The 24,226-nt window shown below is 37.9% G+C and overlaps 1 protein-coding gene and 1 long non-coding RNA gene across 2 annotated transcripts in view; one reads left to right on the top strand and one right to left on the bottom strand.

Moving 5' to 3' along the window:
• LOC124413421 (dipeptidase 1-like) overlaps positions 1–24,226 on the top strand; it is a 1,027,592-nt gene that overhangs the window by 226,535 nt on the left and 776,831 nt on the right. Inside the window, exon 3 of the mRNA XM_046893982.1 lies at positions 11,335–11,615. Coding sequence (XP_046749938.1) covers positions 11,335–11,615 — 281 coding nt within the window. The remainder of the gene's footprint in view (positions 1–11,334; positions 11,616–24,226) is intronic.
• Positions 433–24,142, bottom strand: LOC124413426. The gene is made up of 3 exons (XR_006929868.1): positions 24,104–24,142; positions 13,683–13,840; positions 433–443 (listed from the first exon to the last, which is right to left on the bottom strand). It is a non-coding gene; the product is annotated as an uncharacterized LOC124413426 (long non-coding RNA).

The raw sequence follows: 24,226 nt of genomic DNA, 5'->3' as shown, positions 1-24,226 counted from the left end.
AGCAATAAGTGCAGCATCACCTGCCTTGTCTTTATTCCATTTATTGTCCTGCATCAGTTTGCACTTAATGAAGTCACTAGTTAACTCAGTCCCAGAACTTTCAAGTGCCATGACCATTGGGTCAAACTCTGCAGGTAGACCTTGTAGTAGCATTGCTCCTATCAATTCATCGTCCATGGGCTTGTTCATTGCAGCAAGCTTTTGAGCAATCGATAAAACCTCGTTGACGTGTTTTTCCATCGTTTCGAAATTCTCTAACTTTGTTGAGCAAAACGATCTGAGTAAAGTAATTCGCCTTGTCATACCTTGACCTTCGTATGCTGTTTCCACGTTTTTCCAAGCATCTTTAGCCGTTTTTGCTGAACAAACGTGTGTAAACGCACTTGGTTTCACCATGAGACAAATACTTGACAATGCTATCATGTCTTTCCGAGAATGTACATCTTCGGTGGTCGTATCTTCGTCCGGATACCCATCGATGCACTGCCACAGGTTTTCACGTATCAAAAACATTTTTATCAGGAATTTCCAATCACTATAGTTTTCCCGACCTTCTAGTTTTTCGTAACCATGCAGGGCTGCGATCCCGCCATGTGATCTACTTGCATCACTCATTCTGCAGTTGCAAATAACACAGACATACAACAACGATTCACATAAAATAATCAATCAAATTATTAAAACACAACTCCTGGGCCGATAACCTGTTGGAATTAGTTTAATAATACTCCGGATTACAACGATTATTTATGATTTATTATGAGCTTTACAACCATTGCACATGTGTGTCACAGAACGACGTGGTGAGAATAGAAAACACAAAACGGATGTAAGATATTTAGGAACACCCAAACATCAAACATTAAAATCTATATGGGAAACCCCAATACATAGTTAGATTACCTCCAACAGAATCGACGAGGGATACAAAAGGGTCAATAAATTCCGAACGTTTGCTTACTTCGAAAAGCAAGAAGATTTTGATTTCGCTAGGTTTTAAACTTTGAAAACAATGTCCAACATTTGGGAAAGCTTCCAAAATTGTTGCGGGTGCTAGAAATTATCAAATTGATTCCGAGCTGGGAAAAAACTTCCCATGTTTTTTCTCCGATGAAATACGCTACAAATTGAATGGGGTCGAAATTGATCGTTGTAAGAACGTTGGAATCACATCAACATTGAAAAATTATATTTAGCTGGATCCCAGTGAGAAAAATGCCATGGCAATATCCGAATGGAAGGATAGCGGATATAAAAGCAACCACCTCACGGGTGATTTCAGCCTGTGTATTCCATTGAATACCGTGCTGAGTTTCGCAGAAGATTATAAGAAAATTGTTGCCAACGCTCGACACGGGCTCATTCTCACACAAAGCAGAACCGATAAAAATTGCTACAAAACTGGCGCGGCGGCGGAAGACATGCGTTTGGAAATAACAAAATTACAATGGAGAATACCGCATGTGATGCCATCGGATGTTGAAAAGCTGTCGCTATTAAGAATATTGGAGAAAAATCAACCGATACAGATATGCTTCAGATCTTGGTCGTTGCACGAATATTCCAATTTACCGAAATCTAAAATGCAAGTTTGGCCCATTAAAATAGCAACACAACTGGAAAAACCAAGATATGTGATATTCGCATTACGCGAGTTATTTCGATCATTGCAATTTACGCAATGTTAAGCTGTTCCTGAACAGCGATTCATATCCATATGAAAATCTCAACGTAAGCTGTGAAAACGAACAATTTGCGCTACTGTAGATGTACAATAATAGTGATAGATTGTTTGCGACAGAATGAATCTTTAAAAAGTGCTACGAATGACATACGAATAGAATTTGAGAGCGAAACGGATATAGAGGATGGGACGGCGGAATATTGTCTCATACTGCGCGACCGAATCGTCGAGTATACACCTCTAACCAACGTCGTCCGAAAATTGTTGTAATGGATTGTATGTTCGTGGATGCGCAGGGATTTATCGAAGTGGGGAATAAATTCGTGGTGAAAGAAGTTGCAGATTATGAGAACTTATCAGAGACTATGAGCCATTACACATTCCGAGATCCGTACGCATAGAACCTGTTGTGGGATAAACTGCGACATCAAGTGAAGTATCTTACGGATAATCATCATGGATTCCGATCGGCTGATGGTTTTACGAATTACGACAACTTGAGAAGGATTATGCGCGATCACCTGGGCAGAACGCCGCAGGTGCTTGTCAAGGGATTTGAAAAACTTCGTTGGCTGGAGGAATATGCGGAAAATTTGAATGCTGTGGACATGATGGAATTGGGCTGTCCAGCTATCGGAATGTTGCGAAAATCCTACGTTGAGAAGATTGTTGCTTGCAGCTTTCATGCAGGGATTTGCGCGTTTGAAAACGTACAACGCATGAGACTGTGGTACAATGAAAATCAGGATAAGAGTAAGTGCAATGAATGAAACACATGTATACTGATTGTGAAAAATTAAAAGTCGATCATATTTCAACAGCGTTTTTTATTCACTCAATACATTATTATCAATGAGGTTTGAATATGTTTTTTTTGAGTGGTTTGGCGTTTGCGCTCGGGTTTGCTGCCGGGGAGTTCGCGGATTCGGGAGATGACTTTCACAGTCAGGTTACCCAAAAGCTGATATTCGGGAAATCTTCGGTTGGTTGTAAACCGAATGTTCGACAGAGCGGTTCACCACCAGTCAGTCTTATGAGTTTGTAGAATATCCCTGGTATTGTAGATATTAATTTGGACGGTTACCTCGCCGTTGCCGGCGTCGTTGTTGAGAGAACAGGAATGTGTATCGGTCAGTAGTTTGATTGATTCAGGAATACCAGTCTTCTGCTCGTTCTCCGGTAATACATCCCATTCGGGTAGCAGCTTACTCAAACCAAAGTCTCCAGAAAATGAGTTTTTCGATGTGATAGGTGGATCATCAAGTAAGTTTGTCTGTAAAATGAAAAATGCATTGGTGAGGATGCAATCAACGCCGGCGGCAATATATATTTACCAAATCTTGCAGTTTAGCTATTGTGTATAGATCGTTCAGCTTGCAGAGTGATTGTGATATTGGGTGGATGATGGCGAAGTTTTTATATACCCGGAAAATGGTGGTGGGAGTACACACGCAACAATGATGTTTGCTTTTGGGCAATAACTCACGTGAGGGCGTTCGTTAATTCTGCATGCAATGTTATTCTTTTGCATATGAAAGCAGTGAATATCAGAGCATATGAATGACTGATTATAAACCTGTATTTTTGCTGAAAATTAATGACGGTGTAATGGACTATCAGGAGGCGGAAGTTGATGACCTTTGAGCTTGAGGTCGGAAAATGATACTGCAGTGATTACATAATATTTTTAGGGGGAATGTATGATTGTGGTTTTCGGAGGTGTATTCCAACGTTGCATTAAAATAGAAATTCATACTTTCGACAACGTGTTTCAGCTCTACCCTAACCACGTCGCACGTAGCACAGCCCTCTGTTGGCCCGGTTGTTTTGAGGAGGCTGTCATCACATACTCGACACCTGAAGGAGTCGGAATTCACGTACGACGCGTGGATTTGAACTATACGGTTGAAATTGGATATTTCAGAACTGGAAAAAAGATGTAAGATGAGTTAGCGATTTTCTTGGCAGACGGCAGTAGTTTTAAGGTGTTATTTATACTCACTGGAAAGTGAAACATCTCAGGCAAATGTAGCCCGGTAGATGTTCTTCCGATATGCCTCTAACCGTTCCACAACGAACTCGATTCCACTGTTGCGCAAAGTGTTGACGCAGGGGCTCGCGGGTTAGCCGCCTAACACCGGTCCAGTCGAGTTGGGCTGCGACAATCGCGGCGTTGAAGAGTTGGTTATACAAATGAGACATGATCTAAAGAGATTGGTAACTACGTTTTTCGAATGCGAACTGCTTTTATACGGCAGCGTGGCGGCAATGTTGGAGTGGGGTAAAAACATCTGGGGATCGTTTTATTTTTGAGCGTACTAAATCGTGAGATATATGCGAAAACAATGTAATTTTAGACGACAGGTTCATGGAAAGGCGAAATCCCCGGCCTCCTAATTGGGCAGCATGCCAGGCGATGCGGCGTAAATTTGGGGTGGCGACGCATCTCAAGAATTGGCGACACTCCCGCGGGGGTTCTACTTACCATTGCACTCACTGATGGTAATCACCCACTGATGGAAACCTACCCACGGGGGGGGGGGGGTTGAGAACGACGGGGCCGGTTGAGAACCACGGGGCAGGTTGAAAACCAGGGCGGTCACACGCACGCACACCTCATACGGACACACGCACACGCGGTGAGCCAGAACCGACATATCTACACTACTAAAGCATACTCAGAAAAGAGGACCGTATTGTTTCGGGTGCAGTTGATATAAATACAAAAACTGAGAGTGTACTCAAAAGAATGACAAGGTAGTCGAAGACAAGAAGACAGTCGTTAAACAAGTAGGTAACAAATCGAAGACGTCACATGTAGGGTTATGTGCTGGATTCTTAACTGGCAAAGCGATCTCCGAGCCGAGGTTTCCCGATTCAGGAGCGTCGATGGACATGACTGTGTAAGGGGACTGGTCGTAAAACACTGGCAACACTTAGATTGATTAAAGAGATCTTCATAACAAATGAGTCTAAATTGCTAGTAACAAAAAAAGGTAACGTTGAAGTTCAATCGGAATGTACCGAATCTGTCCACTAACTTATTTTCCGTAAGTCGAATTGTACGAAAAAGTTACGACATTGAGTTCGATGCAAAAGGCTGTCGAATACTTGACGAGGCGAACTTGGTTAAAAGGTAAACAAAACAGAGCATGCTTTCCAAATTCTGAAACATGTACAACAAAGATATCAGAGCTGATGCATTCGCATTTATGGGACCCTATGGAAATGCAATCGTTAGACGAAGCCGTTTTTCGTTGTCGTTGTCAACGTTTTCAAGTTGATTCACGATTTTTCGCGTAAGATTTACGTGTGTTTCCTAGAAAATAAGACTGGAGTAGCACGAACATCTGAAAACTTTAAAAATCTTGTAGAAAATCAGACTGAAAAAATGATAAAAGCCTTCAGAACTGATAATGGCAAAGAATATTGCAACAATGAGCTACTTGGGTTATTGTAGAAGGCTGGAATACAACACAAACCTCAAACCCTTATTTCCCAGAACAGAATGGGATAGCAAAGAGAATGAATCGGAGCATAGAAGAAAGGTGAAATGCATTATATTCAATGCTGGATTGGAAAATCGATTTTGGGCTGAAGCAGTTTCAACGGCAGCATACATCATCAATCGATCGCCAACTAAGGGATTACGACATCTCCCGAAAACTCCGGAAGTGGTGTGGTCAGGAGTCAAACGAACAAACAAATTGGTGGAAAGCAGAAATTTTTTCTTCATAGGAAAACCAGCAGATACCACGAGACGTCACTCACCGAACATCAAACCACACCAGTACCACTTATGCTTGAGCCTTTAGGTCAAGAGGACGAAGAAGCAAGTGAAGCTGATGAAGCGGCGACTAAGTCCGATTATAAATCAATAGCTGCATCAGAAGGTTTCGCAGAATATCCTACAACGGAAAGTTTTACGACAGAAGAATCTACGGCAGAGAACTTGTCCTCAACAGAAACTGAACCAGCAGACATAGATGGGGATTTGGAGAGATTTCAACAACAGCGAAAGCCTCCTGCAATTGATGACTATGTATTATACTTATCTCAAGCAAATAAATCACGTGATCCCTTGGCGGCTGAATCTAAATTAACAAAGAAACTCAACATTGAAAAAAGGCCATGGAAGAAGAATATCAGTCCTTGCTTGAGAATAGCACTTGGAAACTGATAGATTTACCCCCGAATACAAAAACCTATCAGCAGTAAATGAGTGTTCAAGACTAAAACAGACGATAAAGGTAGTTTTTTACGACACAAAGCCCGTCTAGTGATCAAGGAAGGCGCTCAAAGAAAAGGCGTAGACTACAAGAAGACTTTCACACCTGTTGTCAGGTATAGTTGAATAAGATATCTGATCGCTCTGGCAGTGAGATATGACTTGGATATTGAACAGATGGATGCTGTAACCGCGTTTCGATAAAGGGATCTCCATGAAGAAGTATACATGGTTCCACCGAGGGAATTCTACACTAGAAATAAAGTATGGCGTTTGAGAAAGGCCATATATGGCTTCAAGCAAGCAAGTCGGCAATGCAACGTCAAACTAGATGCAGAATTAAAGAAAGCAAAGCTAAAACTATCCAAGGTGGACCCGTATATACATCATAAAACATCGGACGGGAAGATGTTGTTTTCGGCAGTGTACGTCGACGATCTATTGATCTTTACGAATGACCAAGTCACCAAGAAAAAATTCAAGAGTAAACTCAAGAAATGCTTCAAAATGAAGAAAATGGGACAGGCACATCATTGCGTTGGACTGCGAATTACACGTATAAGACAAGAAGGAATGATTTATCTCGATCAAGAGCAATATATCAAAGAAATCCTAACAAAGTTCAACATGGTTGATTGCATACCTGCGGTGACACCCACTGATCCAAACCAAAAACTGACAAAAAATATGTCACCAAAGAATAAGGAAGAATTTGAAGCAATGAGTCGAGTACCGTATCAGGAAGCAATAGGAAACAGTCTATATGTCAGTCAACGAACTAACCCAGATTTAGCCTACGCGATCAACAGTGTAAGCAAATTCAATGATAATCCTGGCAAAATTCAATGGTCTGCGGTAAAAAGAATTTTGCGTTACTTAAAAGAGACTTCCAAGATGAGATTGAAATTCCCAGCAAAAGCAAACTCAGACTTCATCGGATATTGTAACGCAGATTGGGCTAGTAATCAATCAAAAGAACCAAAATTGTGTAATGGGCCGAGCTGAAGTCAAAATCCTTTTTCTCAAAATACCCAATGGATATTACTTCCAGCTAGGCGCTAATTCTACATTACAGTGTTCAGAGAATAACATGCGTTATTATTGGTGACGAGAGAAGCTTGTCATCTTACGTTGAAGCTTACAATTTTATAAAATGGCGAGAACAACGAATTGCAAAATTTCAAGGTAAACGCTCGAATTAAGTTATCTGTTGTTGGTTGAATCGTTGAGACTGAGAGCCGTCGAATGTATTAGGTCGGTAGTCAGTTGTAATTCAGATGAGAGCCTCACTTCTGTATCGTAGTCTAGTCAACAAGTTCAAAAACGTGTTAATTCTTGATAAAGGTCCTCAAAATATGTGCGATAACTCATTGGATTCGGAATGACGCCTAGAAAAACGTATCGGAAGGATTTTACTGCACGATAAAAATTGCAAAAGTTATTAACAAATTAATATGAGAAAAAGAAAGGCATTTCATTTTTTGGCAATTACTCAAAAACTAATAATATTCAAGAAATTTAAACAAGAGATTCATAAAGAGGAGAAAAATTCCCCAAAAAAAGTCCTACCTCCCGGAACTCTACCTCCATTATTTATGATTTTAATTTAGTGCAGAAAATAGGGCCCCGCGCGGCCGATTTAACAAGTTATAAGTCATAAAAGAGACATAAATGTCAAAAAAATCTTCAATGTTTTTAAACAAAAGCATGTAATAGCTAATCAACAATAGTGACAAACTTCGTTTTGAGCTCATTTTAAAGAGTAGCTTATCCTTGATAAAAATCACCTGAATGTTGATTATCGTATCTCTAATAGTTTATGAGTTATGGTGATTTGTTACTTGACAAATTATGTGACCGATCAAACTTTGGTATCGTGGAGTATTAGAAATAATTGTAAAAAATACAAGGAATTTTTTTCCCACTTTTTTATACATGGTTGTTTTCGTAATTTTTTTTTAGTCTTCGAAAAAAAATACTGCGGTCATCTGAATTTGTTTATAAACAATTGTCAAGTTAATAAACAATTAAATTATGCACAAAAAAATTTTTTTTTTGGTTGCTCTATTGAGAAATGGCAATTGTGATTTTTCAAGCAGAAATCATTTCTTAAATAATCATTTAAACAATGAAAATATGTAAAAAACGGTTTTGAACAATTCAAAAATTTTTTCAAGAAAAACTTTTTTTTTAAAAATCATTATTTACCCATGACAACAAAATTGTGGAAAATTTTTTTTAAAAACAATAAACTAGTCCATTTGTTTATAAACAATTTATCAACAAATGCCGTAAAAAATTACTTTCAACATTGGACAATGCCTCTATGAAATGCTAATATAGCCATAACTCAACATCTGACAAAAAAAAAATTTTTAACAACATTTTCGACGATTTTCATATTTTGTTAACTTGAACAAATTATAATAAACAAAATACACAAATTTAAGATGCGTTTATAACGTGGTCTTGTTAAGTATATATATAAGAAGAGCTCCAAGATGTCAAAAGATTTTTAGGCCAATTATTTAAACTTTTATACTGTTTTTTATAAAAATTGAACCCCACAAAAAATTACTTAGTTAACTATAGTATAACTTCTCGAAAAATCAACCAAAAATTTTTTTTCACCGGAACTTTATTCCTTAGTGTTCTGATGACACCATGATTTTTTTAAATTTTTCTATTGATATTTAATTCTATAAAAAAATTATTTTATGTAATAGACCCTGTTAAGCGGTGGCGCGGCCATGCTGAATCGGCCGCGCGGGGCCCTATTTTCAGCATCAAATCAAAATTATAAATAATGGAGGTAGAGTTCCGGGAGGTAGGACTTCTTTTGGGAAATTTTCTCCTCTTTATGAATCTTTTTTCAAATTTCTTAAATATTAATAGTTTTTGAGTAATTGCCAAAAAATGAAATACCTTTTTTTTCTCATCTTAATTTGTTAATAACTTTTGCAATTTTTATCATGCAGTAAAATCCTTCCGATACATTTTTATAGGCGTCATTCCGAATTCAATGAGCTATCGCACATATTTTTAGGACCTTTATCAAGAATTAACACGTTTTTGAACTTGTTGACTAAACTATCGGGAGGGTTGTTGAATCTGATGGCGATGATATGAATCACTTAGTCTTCATGACTTTAGAATTTGAATGGCTGTAACGAAAAAGTTGTTGCTCAAAATGTTCATATAGTTCACTCAGGATTCTATTATAATACGAAAACGATGTTATCATTAATACTTGAATAACGGTAACGTTATTGATTTAATTAACTCCTAATATTACCCGATTCTATCGAATTCAGGCAAATCTTGATTTGATATCGGCAAATCAAATAATCACAGAGTGTGTATTCACAAAAAGATCAGAATTAGTAAAGGACCGGAAAGATTGAAATGAAGGTGATAGCGAGTCTTTTTTGGTTAACAGAATAACCTAAATGCTCGGGTTTTTAACGAGGAAGCTTGAGTGGCTAGACCGGTTACAACTAAGATATTCCAGCGATACTCCAACTCAGGAGGGCTTATCGATTTTACGTCCACGCACTTCGCAACTTGACAGACGAAAGACACGGTTTTTTGGGCCTGACCATCCAACAGACCACGGTTGCAGCTTTGTTGTATTAATGCGCACGTTAATCAGTCAATGAGCTGCGTATTAGACCCGAAGGTGGACTCCTGTGCCAGATTTTTCTGCTTGAGTGAATTGAAGGTCGAGCTGCCTGTACTTGGCTCAACTTTCTTAGTTTAGTTCTTGGTACCTGCAGATTCCGCGTATGTGACTTTCGGTCTAAGGGTGAAGGAAAGAAATATGCTTTGACGATGTAACTCATTATTGACTCAATAACGATATGCCAGTTGAATATACAATATAAAATATGAAAAATATCAGATGGAACGTAGCACTAACAGTCCAGATGCGCTCAAAAGCATCTAGAAATCTGCTATCATCCTCGACATTCATATGCAACTGATTGTAACCAGTATTTCATGTACTGTCTACCGTCGCAAAATCATACGTGTGTGTCATCTATGTATTCTCTCGGCTCTGTGAGCTTCAGTTGTATAATCGTTCTTTTGCGATACGGTTCGTATCGTGTATCTATCTGAATAAAATATCTTGTTTTTCTTAATCAGGTTTAGGTCAGATTTAAATTGTTTAGGTAGTTCACAATAAAGCATTTATTTAAAATAAGTACGGATAAGCATTAGTCTGTCCACATGTGCTTCTTGCGCTGTGGTTAAGATGTAACTAACTAACATGGCCGCTGGCCTTAGTAAAATTGCTTCGTTGTTGGGCCAAGAGCATCCCCCTCGGAATACGTAATGTATTTACCTCCACTACCTCACAAAATACTATCCAGATATTGCACGAATGAACTTGTAAATTTTATGATGAAAATAGCAATTGATTAAAATAAGTATAAGGGTATGATACGGCCGAGCTGAAAACTAGAGACTCCCACTCGGAATACCCAAAAAGATATAATTTTCAGCTAGGCATCAATTCTACGTTGAAGTGCTGAAAGAATAATGTTTTTTGTTTATTGGTGACAAGAGAAGCTTGTCTCCGTATATTTGAAATGCATAATTTAATACAATGGTGAAAACAATAATTTGCACAATATTCAAGAAAACCATCTTTAGATGGATGGATCATTGAGACGGTGATCAGTTTTATTGGGTCGGAGTCATTTCAGTATCAAAGGGTTGTTGGATTCGGAACCATGATAATAGCCCACTTAGTCTTTATGATTTTAGAATTGGTTCACACGCGTTATTCAACTCCTCTGTCGATACCCCACCGGCTGCATGCGGGACACGCCCCGATTTCGACTCCTCTGTCAATAACATTCCGGCTTCATTTGCCATTTGTATAGCAGGCCTTACAGATCATTCATTGTTCATTGTTCTGCATATCGTGAAACCCAACCATACTTGAAACTCTGCTAGTTTTCAGACACACAAGACCATACTCTAATAATGTACAGGGTATTTTAGTACCCTACCTATTTTTTGAATAAATTTATAATTTTCAATTCTCATACTGTTCATAAATGTATTCACCGTATCTGCATTGCTAGATGTTTAGGTAGCGTCGCACTTTTATCACAGTGGTCACTATTTCAATCGCAGCCGTACTTCATTTTTCACTTCTTGCTGGAGATTCTGTACTTTTGTTTGCATTTGTGTATTACGCCCTGTTCTCATCACTCTTACGCGAGAACCATTGACGGCTAACATTGAATATTGGGAAATAATATTTTTCACCTACTTGTAGACTGCAGTATGATACTGTAAGGTATCATAATACCTTCGATACTCTAGCTAAACCTTTCATTCTTCACACAGAATTATTCTACGATTTAGTCTAATACAATATTAAATGTGCTTTCACTTTTTAATTTACTAGAGAACGTGCCTCACAGAACTACCAGATGTAACGCCATCCAACGGCATTATACGCCTCTCACCACCGTGTATGGATTCGCCAAGCAGCGGCAGCAGCAAAGACCGGCGCGAACGAAATCCTAGAAAACGTTGCCGCGTTTTGGCGCCCGTTTTCTTACTTATGTCTTTACTTCTCCTTGGAGGACTATGTTTACCCCTTCTACTTCAAACTGCTCCTATAACTCATCAACAACGATTAGATGTAATCAGGAGGATATTAACGGAAGTACCTCTCATTGACGGGTACGTAAAAAAACATTTATGACTAAATAATTAATGAATCCATCCAACAAAAATCTAGTGATAATAAGTAGAACGTAGGTAGAATGTTTAAAATAATTGTATAAATCGATTAAGAAATTGTACAACGAGTGCTCTATACCAAGCCATACACCTTATTTCCCCGGCCATTTTCAATGTTTTCGAAATTCTCTGTAGCGACTCTCTACCCACAATAAGATACGTAATTGACTGCTTCGCTATATTGCTATTATTCTTGGAGTGGTGAGTGTTTCGAATTTCCAAAGAAGTCACCAAATCGTCTCATACAACTTCTGTCAAACGGTGATTTCTCAGCCACTCGTAATCATGTGACTTTCTGCATGTGCTCATTTTAGTGGTGAAGCAAAACGATCAATACTTACAAACAATGATTCAGAGTTCATTGAAAATCTTCTGTACTGTACAAGCTTTGATAATTCGACATGACTTTTTCACTCTGAACTTGTAAAAGGCTTAGCTAAATAATGATACTGAAAGTATTCCTAGCGGAATTTTGAATGACACTGTGTCCATTGTATCCACACTGAAAAAAATAACTTGGTTTCATTTCTCTGACCCTATTATTTCCCGAGTGATAAAAAAAATGTAACTTAAATTTTTTTTTTTTATCTTGGATAATTGTGTTAAGTACTTGTTGATTTTTTTTTGTCCACAAACGTAACGACAGAAACATCGACAAGTAGCTTCTTAATTCGTATTCTTAATTATCTGGGAGAAAAATTTCATTTTCAATAAAAAGGATAAAATTGAAAATGGTCATTTCAATGTTTTCCATTCGATGTACAATAATAAAACTTCCAGTATGTACTGGTTTCCTATATTTCTTTACTCTAAATTTTATACATTTTATAGATTCGGCACTACAGCGTAAAGAGAAATTAAAACCACTTTTTACTTTCCATTCCGTTTTGAGGCAGGTGACTTATTGTCATGAAAGACGTTCGGAGAAAAATTATCAGCTTGAATAAAAGAAATCAAAAAATAACGAAAACGATATCAGATTTCCGACAAGTATAATGTAATGATAACACAGGTAAAACAGAGAATTATTTAAATTAGTTGAAAATAACCGAATGAACGGAAAATTAATAGAAAATCAATTGAAATAATGAGGATTAATAGACAAATAATGCAGGTAATAACTGCATATCGTGGTAAGGAGGGTACCACAATAATGGCAATATTATGGAATTCTTAAAATGAACTCGAACTAGCGTGAGGGATAAGTGACAATTAGGTTGACGAGACCAAAAATAGTCCAAAATAAAGAAATTAGGTCGAATTGAATCAATTTATTTAGGTTCACAGAGAATTCCGAAAAAAATCGATGAAATTTTCAGGTATGAACTTGGATTGGGGGTAATTTATGGATAATTGTTGGAAGAAGAATAATTAAATTGAATTTTTTCGAATATGCTGAAGTGAATCAATTGATTTGAATTAACAGGAAAAGCAAAAAGAAATTAATTGAGATATTCAGATATTTACTTGAATTAAATTGAAGTATTGAGAATTGATGGCAAGACTATTGAATTAAGGTAGTTCTGGAGTTTTTTTTAAATCTTAGGAATCGCCTGAAATTTTAGTATGGTGTTGACAGAACCTTCATGGACCGATTCCTATTTTTTTAATTCCATCCACTACTTAGTTTGTGAGATAATTACAACTAACAATCGGTTTTGTACGCGATGCCTATATCTACCATGTGGCCGGGTAGGACTTTGTTCACGGTTTTTATTATAGAGGCTAAACGGATCTTAGGATTAACAAATAAAACCACTGTTGGATGCAGTGACGTCAGCTGTGACGAAATGGTAACAGTGTACGCTGCGGCACAATGATGGGCGCGCGGTAAATTCGTGGAATTTGAAACGTTTTTTCCTGAGTTTTAATAATTGCGGAAAGAAGTTTTAATAAATTAATATTCTCAACAAATTGAAATTATTTAAATCATTCGCAATAATATTCATAATATAAATGTATATATATATATATAGAAAAATGAATTTCGAATATTTATAGGTTGACTTGAAAAATTAACGACGGAGCCAGAAATCAAACCTGGTATCTAGAGATGCTTTACCGGAGACTTACTCCACTAGACCACCTAGCCGCCCTGACACCAGTGTCATTAATTTCTCTCATCAACCTGTGTATTCGAAATGTTTGTTTTCGTGTGCCGTAGTCTATATAGAAATGTGAATTTCGTCGCAGAGGCACATGTTTGACTGTGTCTGTAGTGTAACTCCGTATCACTACTCAGCCTGTTAGAACAGTTTTCTAACAGGCTGAGTACTGATACGGAGTTACACTCTCAGTCACACACTTGACACTTGTCTACAACATCTCCGGTAAGTCTCCGGTAAAGCATCTCTAGATACCATGTTTGATTCCTGGCTCCGTCGTTAATTTTTCAAGTCAACCAATAATTATTCGAAATTCATTTTTCTAGATAACCAACATCGCAATCGTTTGATATGATTTCTTTTCATATCTTCCAGAACGGCCGGGTCCGTTCTAACAGGCTGAGTAGTGATACGGAGTTACACTCTCAGTCACACACTTGACACTTGTCTACAACATCCTACAGACACAGTCAAACATGTGCCTCTGCGACGAAATTCACATTTCTATATATATATGTGATTTATACATTCTGGTGTCACCATTTTTTTTTTGACAGAAATGCTGTGAAGCGAACTAAACTTCATAGTCCCGCAAGCCAAATTGGATTTTGAAAAATCGGGTCAATTTGCCGGACGATCTTATACGAAATGTACGTTTTGATGACACTGTATATATAAATTTTGTAATATTATTTATACATTCCAGTGACACCATATATACAATTTTATGTATAATTATATATATAATTTTTTTTTTCGCAATAACAAAATTTCGAATCTGGAACGTTGATCTACTTTTCCAAAGATCCTTTTTCAAGATTATTTTTCAATTTTATATTTGTACTAGCTGCTCCGTGCGGCGTTGCCCGTATCGAAATTTCAGCCTTACCTGTTCTAGCCCTCGGTATTTCAGCCAAACCTATTCTAACCCCTGATATTTCAGCCAAACCTATTCTAACCCTTTGTTATGCCTTTATCCGACATATATGTCTAAGCCGAACCTGGTCTTACCGTGATATGCCTCTATCTGACATACATGAATGTGATCGTTGTTCGAAAAATAAAAACAAAATGTTTGGGGTGGACCACCCTTATATCTTAGGGGGTTGAAAAATAGATTACGACCGATTCTCAGACGTACCGAATATACATATAAAATTTCACGAAAATCGGTCAAGCTGTTTCGGAGGGGTATGGCAACTAACATTATGACACGTGAATTTTATAGATTAGATAATTTATATTTATATATATATATATATGGGGCATTCTATACCAAAACGATCAAGATTCTACGGTGAGGTCTCAGATTTTTTGAATTATTTTTTTTGTGAAAGTACATGACAAAAAACTTATTCGGTAATTTGTTCAGAATTTTTTGATCTAACGTATCTGAGTTATGATTTAAAAACTCGAAAAAAACACCACTTTCTGAAATCTGAAAAAATTCTGAAAAATCTTATAAAATATAACAAAATTTTTGACGTTTATTAGAAGATGGAGATTTCATAACTTTAACGATAAAGTAAAAAAAAAATCATTATCATTATTGGATTTCATTTTTTACATAAGAATGAACATAAAAGCTCATTATAATATGGGTCGGAAAATGTTTATTTATAGAGTTACAGGTATATCATGATAATATTTATAGAGTTATTAGAGTAATATAAAGGAGTTACAGGTATATCATGATAATATTTATGAATTTTTTTATAATTTTTTTCATATTTTAGAAAGTGGGGTGTTTTTTCGAGTTTCTAAATCATAACCCAGATACGCTGGGTCGAAAAATTCTGAAAAAAATTATTGAATAAGTTTTTTGTCATGTACTTTCATACAAAAATTTTAAAAAAAATCTGAGACCTCGCCGTAACGAAATTTCGATTCTGGAACGTTGATCCACTTTGCCGAAGGTCCTTTTTGGAGATTTTTTGTCAATTTTGTATTTATGTAATTTATATTTATATATGAGGGATTCTCCACGAAACCGGCCACTTTTTTTTCGACCATCTCAGATCTTCTCCATAATTGGGTATATGAAAGTACTACTGAAAGGCACTCTGCGTGATTTTTTTCAGATTTTTAAATTCATTATTTTGGAAAATGCCATTTTTTTTTTCAAATTAATATATCTCGGAAACTTGAAGTAACTGAAAAAAAATGTCTTCGCATAAAAGTTGTATTTTTGTGTAAGCTTTCGAGCAGACGGCTTGAAATAATTTTCACGTTCCGGTAACGCTGATTTTTTACCACAAAAAGTGGAAATTATTTTTTTATTCAAAAAAGGCCACTTTTTTTTTGCTGAAAAAATTACAGGGTCTTTCAGTATGTTTGACGATATCACGAAAAAATCGCCAGAGTGGCACCGCCAGAGGTTCCGGTATAAAAAAATTAAGTTGTGTGGTTTTCGGATCGAGGTTCTAGGGTAAAAAAATGAAACCACACAAATTAATTTTTTTATACCGGAACCTCTGGCGGTGCCACTCTGGCGATTTTTTCGTGATATCGTCAAACATACTGAAAGACCCTGTAATTTTTTCAGCAAAAAAAAAGTGGCCTTTTTTGAATAAAAAAATAATTTCCACTTTTTGTGGTAAAAAATCAGCATTACCAGAACGTGAAAATTATTTCAAGTCGTCTGCTCGAAAGCTTACACAAAAATACAACTTTTATGTTGAGACATTTTTTTTCAGTTACTTCAAGTTTCCGAGATATATTAATTTGAAAAAAAAACGGCATTTTCCAAAATAATGAATTTAAAAATCTGAAAAAAATCACGCAGAGTGCCTTTCAGTAGTATTTTCATATACCCAATTATGGAAAAGATCTGAGATGGTCGAAAAAAAAGTGGCCGGTTTTGTGGAGAATCCCTCATATGTATATAATTATACATATAATTTTTTGTTCGCAATAACGAAATTTCGAATCTGGCACGTTGATCTACTTTTCCAAAGATCCTTTTTAAACATTTTTGTTCAATTTTTTCCCCGAAGAAACAGTGTAACGGTGTTACCGGTCCTGGTCGGTCGGATTGCCCTTCGGTGGTGGTTGCGCCCCCCTCCAGCCGGATGCCCGGAGTCGAGCAGGGTCAGTTTAGGAGGGAGTAGGGTAATTGAAATAATCGGACACGTTATTAGAATAAGAACTGTAGTTTATTTGATCGCGTCAGTTTGGATCACTATGGAAAAACAGAAATATAAACAGAGTATCTTGCAATCAACTTGGTTTTCAACAAATGATTATAACTAACGTATATATATATACAACAGGTCAAAGAAATATCTTTACGTGCTAGACAGAGTATGACGGGTAGTCAATCGGCGGAGCCGGTACAATAGTTATATCTTTATATATATATTTATATATATATATATCTTTATATATATATATCTTTATATATATATTTATATATATATATCTTTATATATATATATTTATATATATATATCTTTATATATATATATCTTTATATATATATTTATATATATATATCTTTATATATATATATTTATATATATATATCTATATATATATTGTAACGTGGCATTTTTTTTTATGCTCGTTACAAGTGGCTCCCCGAACCTTAGGCGGGACTCTAACAAGGGATTTCGCGACAAGAATGATTATCTAATTCGTAAAGAGCGCCAGGACAAGGGTCACGCATCCGAAACACTGAGAGGGGACCCTTTACAGGCTAGCGAATGGAGTATTACAGGGTCTTTTTGTTTCATTTTGTTTTGAGTATTTGCGACACCAACCAGGAAGATAGACGACGAATTCGAGAGTGTGGAACCGGCCGTAGAGAGAGACCTCAACGGAGGATACACCGCGAGCGAAGGGTCTCACACGAGGCTACGGAGGGAGCGCCAACGCCGAGCTCTGCCGCGAGGGAAACCAAGGCGGACGAGATTCCCGCTGTTGGCCAGCGAACCGAGCCTGCCTTCCTCGCGATACACCATCATGCCAACGGTCGTGCTGCTTCTACGCCACTGACGAGGACTGAACACCGGAGAGTCCAACGACCAATCTGCGAGCCGCGACAGCGGAAACCGACGTTAGCGATAAGCTAGAATTTAAGAGACGCGTAATTCGATACCCAATAAGATTCGTCACATTTCGGAAACGACAACGCCTCGGTTTGAATTTTTGGCTCGGGTTGACGGAGCAGGACACTTGCGTCCTGGTGCTGAATCTAGCGAAGGCTGCGAAAATTTTGTAAAAATAGTTTTTTGGGTTATTGAGAGAGTTGAGCGATTGATCTTAAAATTTTGGGATTCGCGGAAGACGGGACTATTGTCCAATGGTCGTGACGGAGATTTTTCTGGTCTGGATTCATTGCGGTAAGCGCTATTGCTTCTTTGCGGACAAATTTCGAGAACGGTTTAGGTCGGCGCATCGGGTAACGGTTGGCCATGTTGAATTGCGTCAAACAATACTCGAAATTCGTTTGCCGAATTCCTTGGTTGGTGGCCGGAGCTTGATTTTTTTTTTTTTTGTTTGTGTTTGCGATAACGTATCGAGCCAGTTTTGACTATTGTACATGTTGAGTAGAGTCATTCGTTTCGTTATTTGCGAGCAGCCCAAATTCCGCTGCACAGGGTCAAATCGCGTTCGCGTGTTCAGAAAGTGTCACCTCTCGTGTAGGTCGCGTATCGCTAAGTGTGAGCGCTCTGTTTGGCTGGGTTATTATTTCTAGTTTCCTTGTTTGATTTGTTTCGGAAGATGGTGAAGTTTCGGATGCGTCGCGATTAATCGCCTCGATTTAAGTTGTTAAGTAAGAATTACTGTCAAGTACTTGTTGGGTATGTTGTGCGATTAGCGCGATAATTCTGTTAGGGTTTGGCGAATAGCGCCGATATTTATAATTAAGGGAAGGACGATCACGAGTAGCGTGTTCGTATCGTTGTCGATTTTCTGTATTTTGATTTTTGTTTTGTTGATCTCGTTGAGACGAGGAACGCGACTAGCGCACGTAAATTTAAGGTCTAGTTAAGATTTGATTTTCTTTCTATTGTGTTTGTGGAATCGCGGGAGGCGAATTGAGTATCGGTTTCTTTTTCCGTTTTTTTGTATCGCTTCGAATTTTTTTTTGAATATATTATTTTATTTTATTTTGTTAAATTCTGTATCGTGTCGAGTGTCCGTTCTTTCTCTCCGCAAAACTACCCACCCCCTCTCCGCGGTACTGAGCCACCTGGCATCGAGAAGGATAGCCGAGGAATTGCGAAGGTAAAGATTCGAGGCGTGTCTATCACGCCAGGCGCCCAACAAAATTTCGCGATAGCTTTGGTAGGCTGCAGATTGCATCGCGGGTTGCCGAATCATTGTGCACCAGGCCAACTCTTGGGAACTTCTCCGGGCGAACAAGAGCAGCGAAAAACCTCGTCAAAATATGTATATATATATATATATATATATATATATATATATATATATATATATATATTGTGACGTGGTATTTTATACCCCGTCACATGGTTTGAATATCGCTCTCCTCATTTTCAGAATGTCGTAAAAAGTAACGAAAACACGTCTGAGGCCAATACTCCAAAAAGAACAACTGATTAATTTCTAAGTGAGACTTAATTATTAAGCTAATTCCTGTCTTCTTTTTTTTTTTATCTTTGTATCGCACTACGAGAACTATCTTCAACGACACCGCTTCGAGGGACCTGAATATCGCGAAGCAGAGGTCACGTACCGGGTCAACAGCCAACTATCGTCAACTGCAACAGATCGGATACCTCCAAGTCAACTTCAGATGGATGCCTACCTAGGTTGCGTACAGAGTCGTGCGTGAAGCACAACGAAGACCTCCGATCATTTGGACTTATCGGCCAGGAGCCGAACCATCGCTACAACGCCACTGCCGCATGGATGCATCGTAGACGGCGTACAGGGCTGTGCGTCAAAAACACAATCAAGCCTTCCGTCGCGGTACTTATCAGCCTGGAGCTAAACCAGCATATTACCTACTGTTCCGTCTACTATACCGCAGAATCGTAGCTGTCTACAAACCTACGATTATCGACGGACTGCATCGTGAGGACAAGCCCGAGAAACAGTGGTGGACAACGCCGGACTGATGGTCTTAAGGATGGGAACCCTGCGTGTAAATCATCACCATCAGGAAGGCTCGGTGCAACAGTGCCGTAGGGCCCGCGCCGAGTTGCAGTACCGGAGAAATAGTCAGCGCGGGGAGTACTAGCACTGCACAAGTTGACGACGGATCAATCACGAATTCTACAAAGTATCGATATCGCAACAGTGTGAGTAGGATCATTCTTCTCGTCGTCGTTCCTAGATCTTCTCGCACACATCGATACAGCAATACCGTGAGGGGTAGACCTTCCCCTCTCACGATTATCGCAAGCAGCTGACCATAGCCCTCCCACATATCGCTCGACGGATCGATATTTCCGTATATGTCATCGTGGGAGGAGAAGACACCCAGGTATGGACTATCGCCCATCTACACCTGTTGACCCGTACCACGTGACCCTCTGGCCCAATTATCGATCACCGAACACCGGAAAAGGATCACGTAACGAAATCTCGCCGAAAATCGACCGGGATCGTCAGGATCGCCGCTCGTCTCTTCACACTCTACGTCCAGCTATTAATCTCGCCAGACGTGCTTTCGTACCTTGTATTATCGCTCTCTCTATATCACTTTTATACTCTAACTTCAGTGCTTCTACCTTTTCGCTACTACCTGTCTCTACGCTTTCTTCTATCTTCTATTTTCGTAAGTGAGGTTTTTCTATCTATTTTGTGAAGCCACGAATTTACTTGCTTTATATCTTTTTCTCTCTTTTCTTACCTATTATCGATTTTCTCTCTTTTATCTCGCAGTTTGCTCTGCGTGAGCCACGTGGGCTCGTATCGTATTCTCTTCTTATCTCTTATCTTATTCTCTCCCTTATTATCGAATATTGCAAGTAATTTCGCGACTGGTTAGTTTACTATTATTTGTAGTGACTATTATCTATATCCTTGATTTATCTTGTTTGAATGATTTTCCTGATATCGCTGAATAGCAGCGCCTTACTTATGCTTTCGTAGAATATCTCTGAATACCGTATCTTATTTGAATCTCTGATTTATTGTTCTCAGTAGTGATTGTTAAATCAATTAGCTTATAAAGTCTCTAATTTTGTCTCTTATTTCGTTTCTCGCTATCTAATATCTATTTTCTCTCTGTATCTCTTTTATAATTTCTCAAATATCGTTTCTTTGATTTCTTAATATTTTGCTGATTTGAATATTATCGAATATCTTTCTGATTCAATTATTATCGAATATCTTGGAGGAATTATATCGTAAGCGTACCGCGTGCGCGATCTTATATCGCTGCGCGGTATAGCCGTTGTTCTCTTTTGACATTGGAGTATTGTGCCGTACCGAATAACACCTTTTTCACCGCTTTCTCTGCTAATACCGCTGTTACGTAGTTTGTCCGTAGATCTCTAGTTTGTAATATATCGCATTATAATATTTTTCTCTCTATAATACCTGTTCTTGACACGTCAAGATATCTATTTCTTGTTTATCGTAATTATAATATTTCGTCGTATCGCATATATCGCAAGCTAGAACCTACGTATTTCTCTAATTTCTCTTGTAATTTCTATCATACCTGTTTTATATTATTTCGATATACTTGATTATTTCTGACTTCGTTTCAAGTATCGAATTATCTCACTGACTTGTAATCCTTGCCTTGTCGATTAATTGCAATATCTCTTGTTCTCGATTAATTGTAATATCTCTTGTTTCTCGATGACCTATAATATCTTTTGCTTTTCGACTAACGATAATATCTCTTGCCTTCTTTTGCCAATTGTATTTTCGTACCTTCTATCTATTATCGTGCCTCATTATTGTTACACATTGCTGCGATTATTCTGTATTTCTATGTGATCATATCTTTCTCGCTATACTATGCTATTTGATTTGAATTGTAACAATTAGTTTAAGAACCTTAGATTGTGCATTGCATGCTAGCCTATTTCTTATCTGTTTTGTAAACTTGCTGATTGTTATACCGAGTAATAGTATCGCGATCACCCGCTTCATACCGCTAAATTACTTGAGTAATTGTATCGCTACCGTGTTATCCTCGAATTCAACTTTCTCTCTGGCTGTACCTGAATTTTTCTGCTTGTCTTTTCAATACAATTGATACTATTACCATTTTCTTTAATATTGTGTTTTATCGAATTGGATACGACCCATCCCCTCTACCATTATCTTTACCTGCTGAGTGAGCTGTGCAAAACCGTCGTAGAATCTGATCTATTTAATTATATCGTATTCTCTAATTATCGTATCTCTGACGCTACTGCGTCTGGCGCCCAACATTTATCTCTTTTTCTAATTATCGTTTTATTTAGTGATCAGGTCAGTAACTGCGCCGTAGGGTAGCGTGATTATCCCTTCCTCAAGAATTATCTCTATTTTCCTTTTTAAATAATAATCACGTTGCAATATATATATTGAAACGGACTCGCGTTTCAAATAAAATGTGGGTACGTGAGCTTAGTTAACGGAATCAATAAAAGGCGTTATGTAAAATATTTGGAAGAAAAATGCTTTAATGGCAATATGTGTTTCTGGTTTAAAGTCTGAAACAGGACTGTTTTTACAATAATAGCGGTTGACGCAGCAACCCTATTCATTTGATGTGATAAGAAGTCTTAGTTTTCTTGCGTCACATGCCGACTACTAGATCATCAGAAAGGGGGGGGTAAAACGGGTGATTTTACCCTTTGTAACACTACTCCCCCCTGAGGAAAAGAGTCGTCCCGACTCGTACAAATTGAAACAATAGTGATCCTGATCTAGCAGACGGTGTTCGAAGGTGAGTCGGAGCTATGGCTCTAAAGATTTGAAGACTCCCTTTTCAACTATCTGGCATTTGCCCACAGTCTCAAGGTAAACCATAGAAAGCCTTGAGCAGATAGCCGAACAGAAGTCCCAAAAATCAAGATTTTCACAATATTCTGTAATATGTGTTATAAAAGTTGGTGTAAAGTGTATAAGTGTTATGAAATCCTCTTCATGAAAGAATCCAAGGGTGTCACAGGATCCGGGAAATCAGGAAGGACTCGAGCGGAAGTCCAAAAGGGATCCTGGAGTTATGATTTCACCACTGGGAAAAGGAGGAGGAATGGTGGTGGGCCGGTTCTGGGATTTCTCCGAAAAACAGCACACCCTAGATCGGGAGGACAGACGTGAGCAATGGTGATCGTGCATTCTAAATTCGTTTAAAGAATTTAGTTAAAGAAAGATTCATTAATAAAGACCGTTATCAAATCTCTAAACTTTTATTTCTATTCAAAGAAAAGAAACGATCTTATCTGAATCTGGAGAAGAAAATCCCGGCTTGTCGATCACCGGTCGTCCTCGGGAATGAAGAAAGGAATCTCAGAAAAGATGTTGTGTCAGGGAATCTGAAAATGAGCTGACAAAAACTGACACATGGGTTAGAAAAATGCAAAAATCAAATTATCGCTCAACGACCTGAAAAACAATCATCGTGACTCCATTCAGACTTCAAAAGAAATCAGAGCCGGTCCGTCACAAAACTCGATTCCAAAAGAAGAATTCTCTAGAAGGAAACAAAACCAATCATGAAAAACAAAAAAAGTTTGAAATAACAAATTTCTGGATTCAAACAGCCATTGTGAAAAAAGTTGTCGAAGAAATATGACGTCTGAAATCCATGCGTCTCGGCGCCAGAGTCCTGGCGAGGAGGTTCGGTTTTAATTTTTCCCAACTAAGTCCCGAGGAAGTCCAGCTGAAATTTAGAGAGGAATGGGAAAAGCTGAGATGTGGTTTCCTTAACGGAACGCACATTAAAGGACAACCAGGTCTCCTATGTTATCAGTGTCACCTCCTAAAGTAAGTTTTTGCTTTCTCTAAGATCTATTCATGATCTTCCTCTAATTTTAATTCTTTTTTACTATATTCTTTGCGCTTTCTTTTCAAAAACTGGCAGTCCGGCTCCTGAATCTTCAACTTCGAAAGTGTGGTTACACGTTACCACAGGGGAATCAGGACCTAATTGTAGAAAGTGCAGAGGGAGCCTGCTGATTGGTTCCACAAAGGAAACTTCGACATGCTGGAGTTGTCAGAGGGTTAAAAGCGAATTATTAAAGATTACCGAAATTTCTTTTTATTTTAACGGAATCTAACTTAAAAATATTGTATTTTTATAAAGTTTTGTTTATTTAATAAAATTTAAAGAATTCTGACAAATAAGGCGTATTTCAAACGAACTATCCTTCAAGCACTTCAAGAATAATTCTGAGTAACTCTAGGAGTAATCTCAATTTCTTCTTCTCATGTATGAGAACAGATCCGAGTATAAGAGATTTCTGAGGAAACTCACAAATAAACAACGAGATCTACTCTGAGTTTAAACACTTGAACGAGAAG

The sequence above is a fragment of the Diprion similis genome, chromosome 12 (assembly GCF_021155765.1).
Source record: "Diprion similis isolate iyDipSimi1 chromosome 12, iyDipSimi1.1, whole genome shotgun sequence".
NCBI lineage: Eukaryota > Metazoa > Arthropoda > Insecta > Hymenoptera > Diprionidae > Diprion > Diprion similis.
This window is presented reverse-complemented; position numbering and strand designations above follow the sequence as displayed.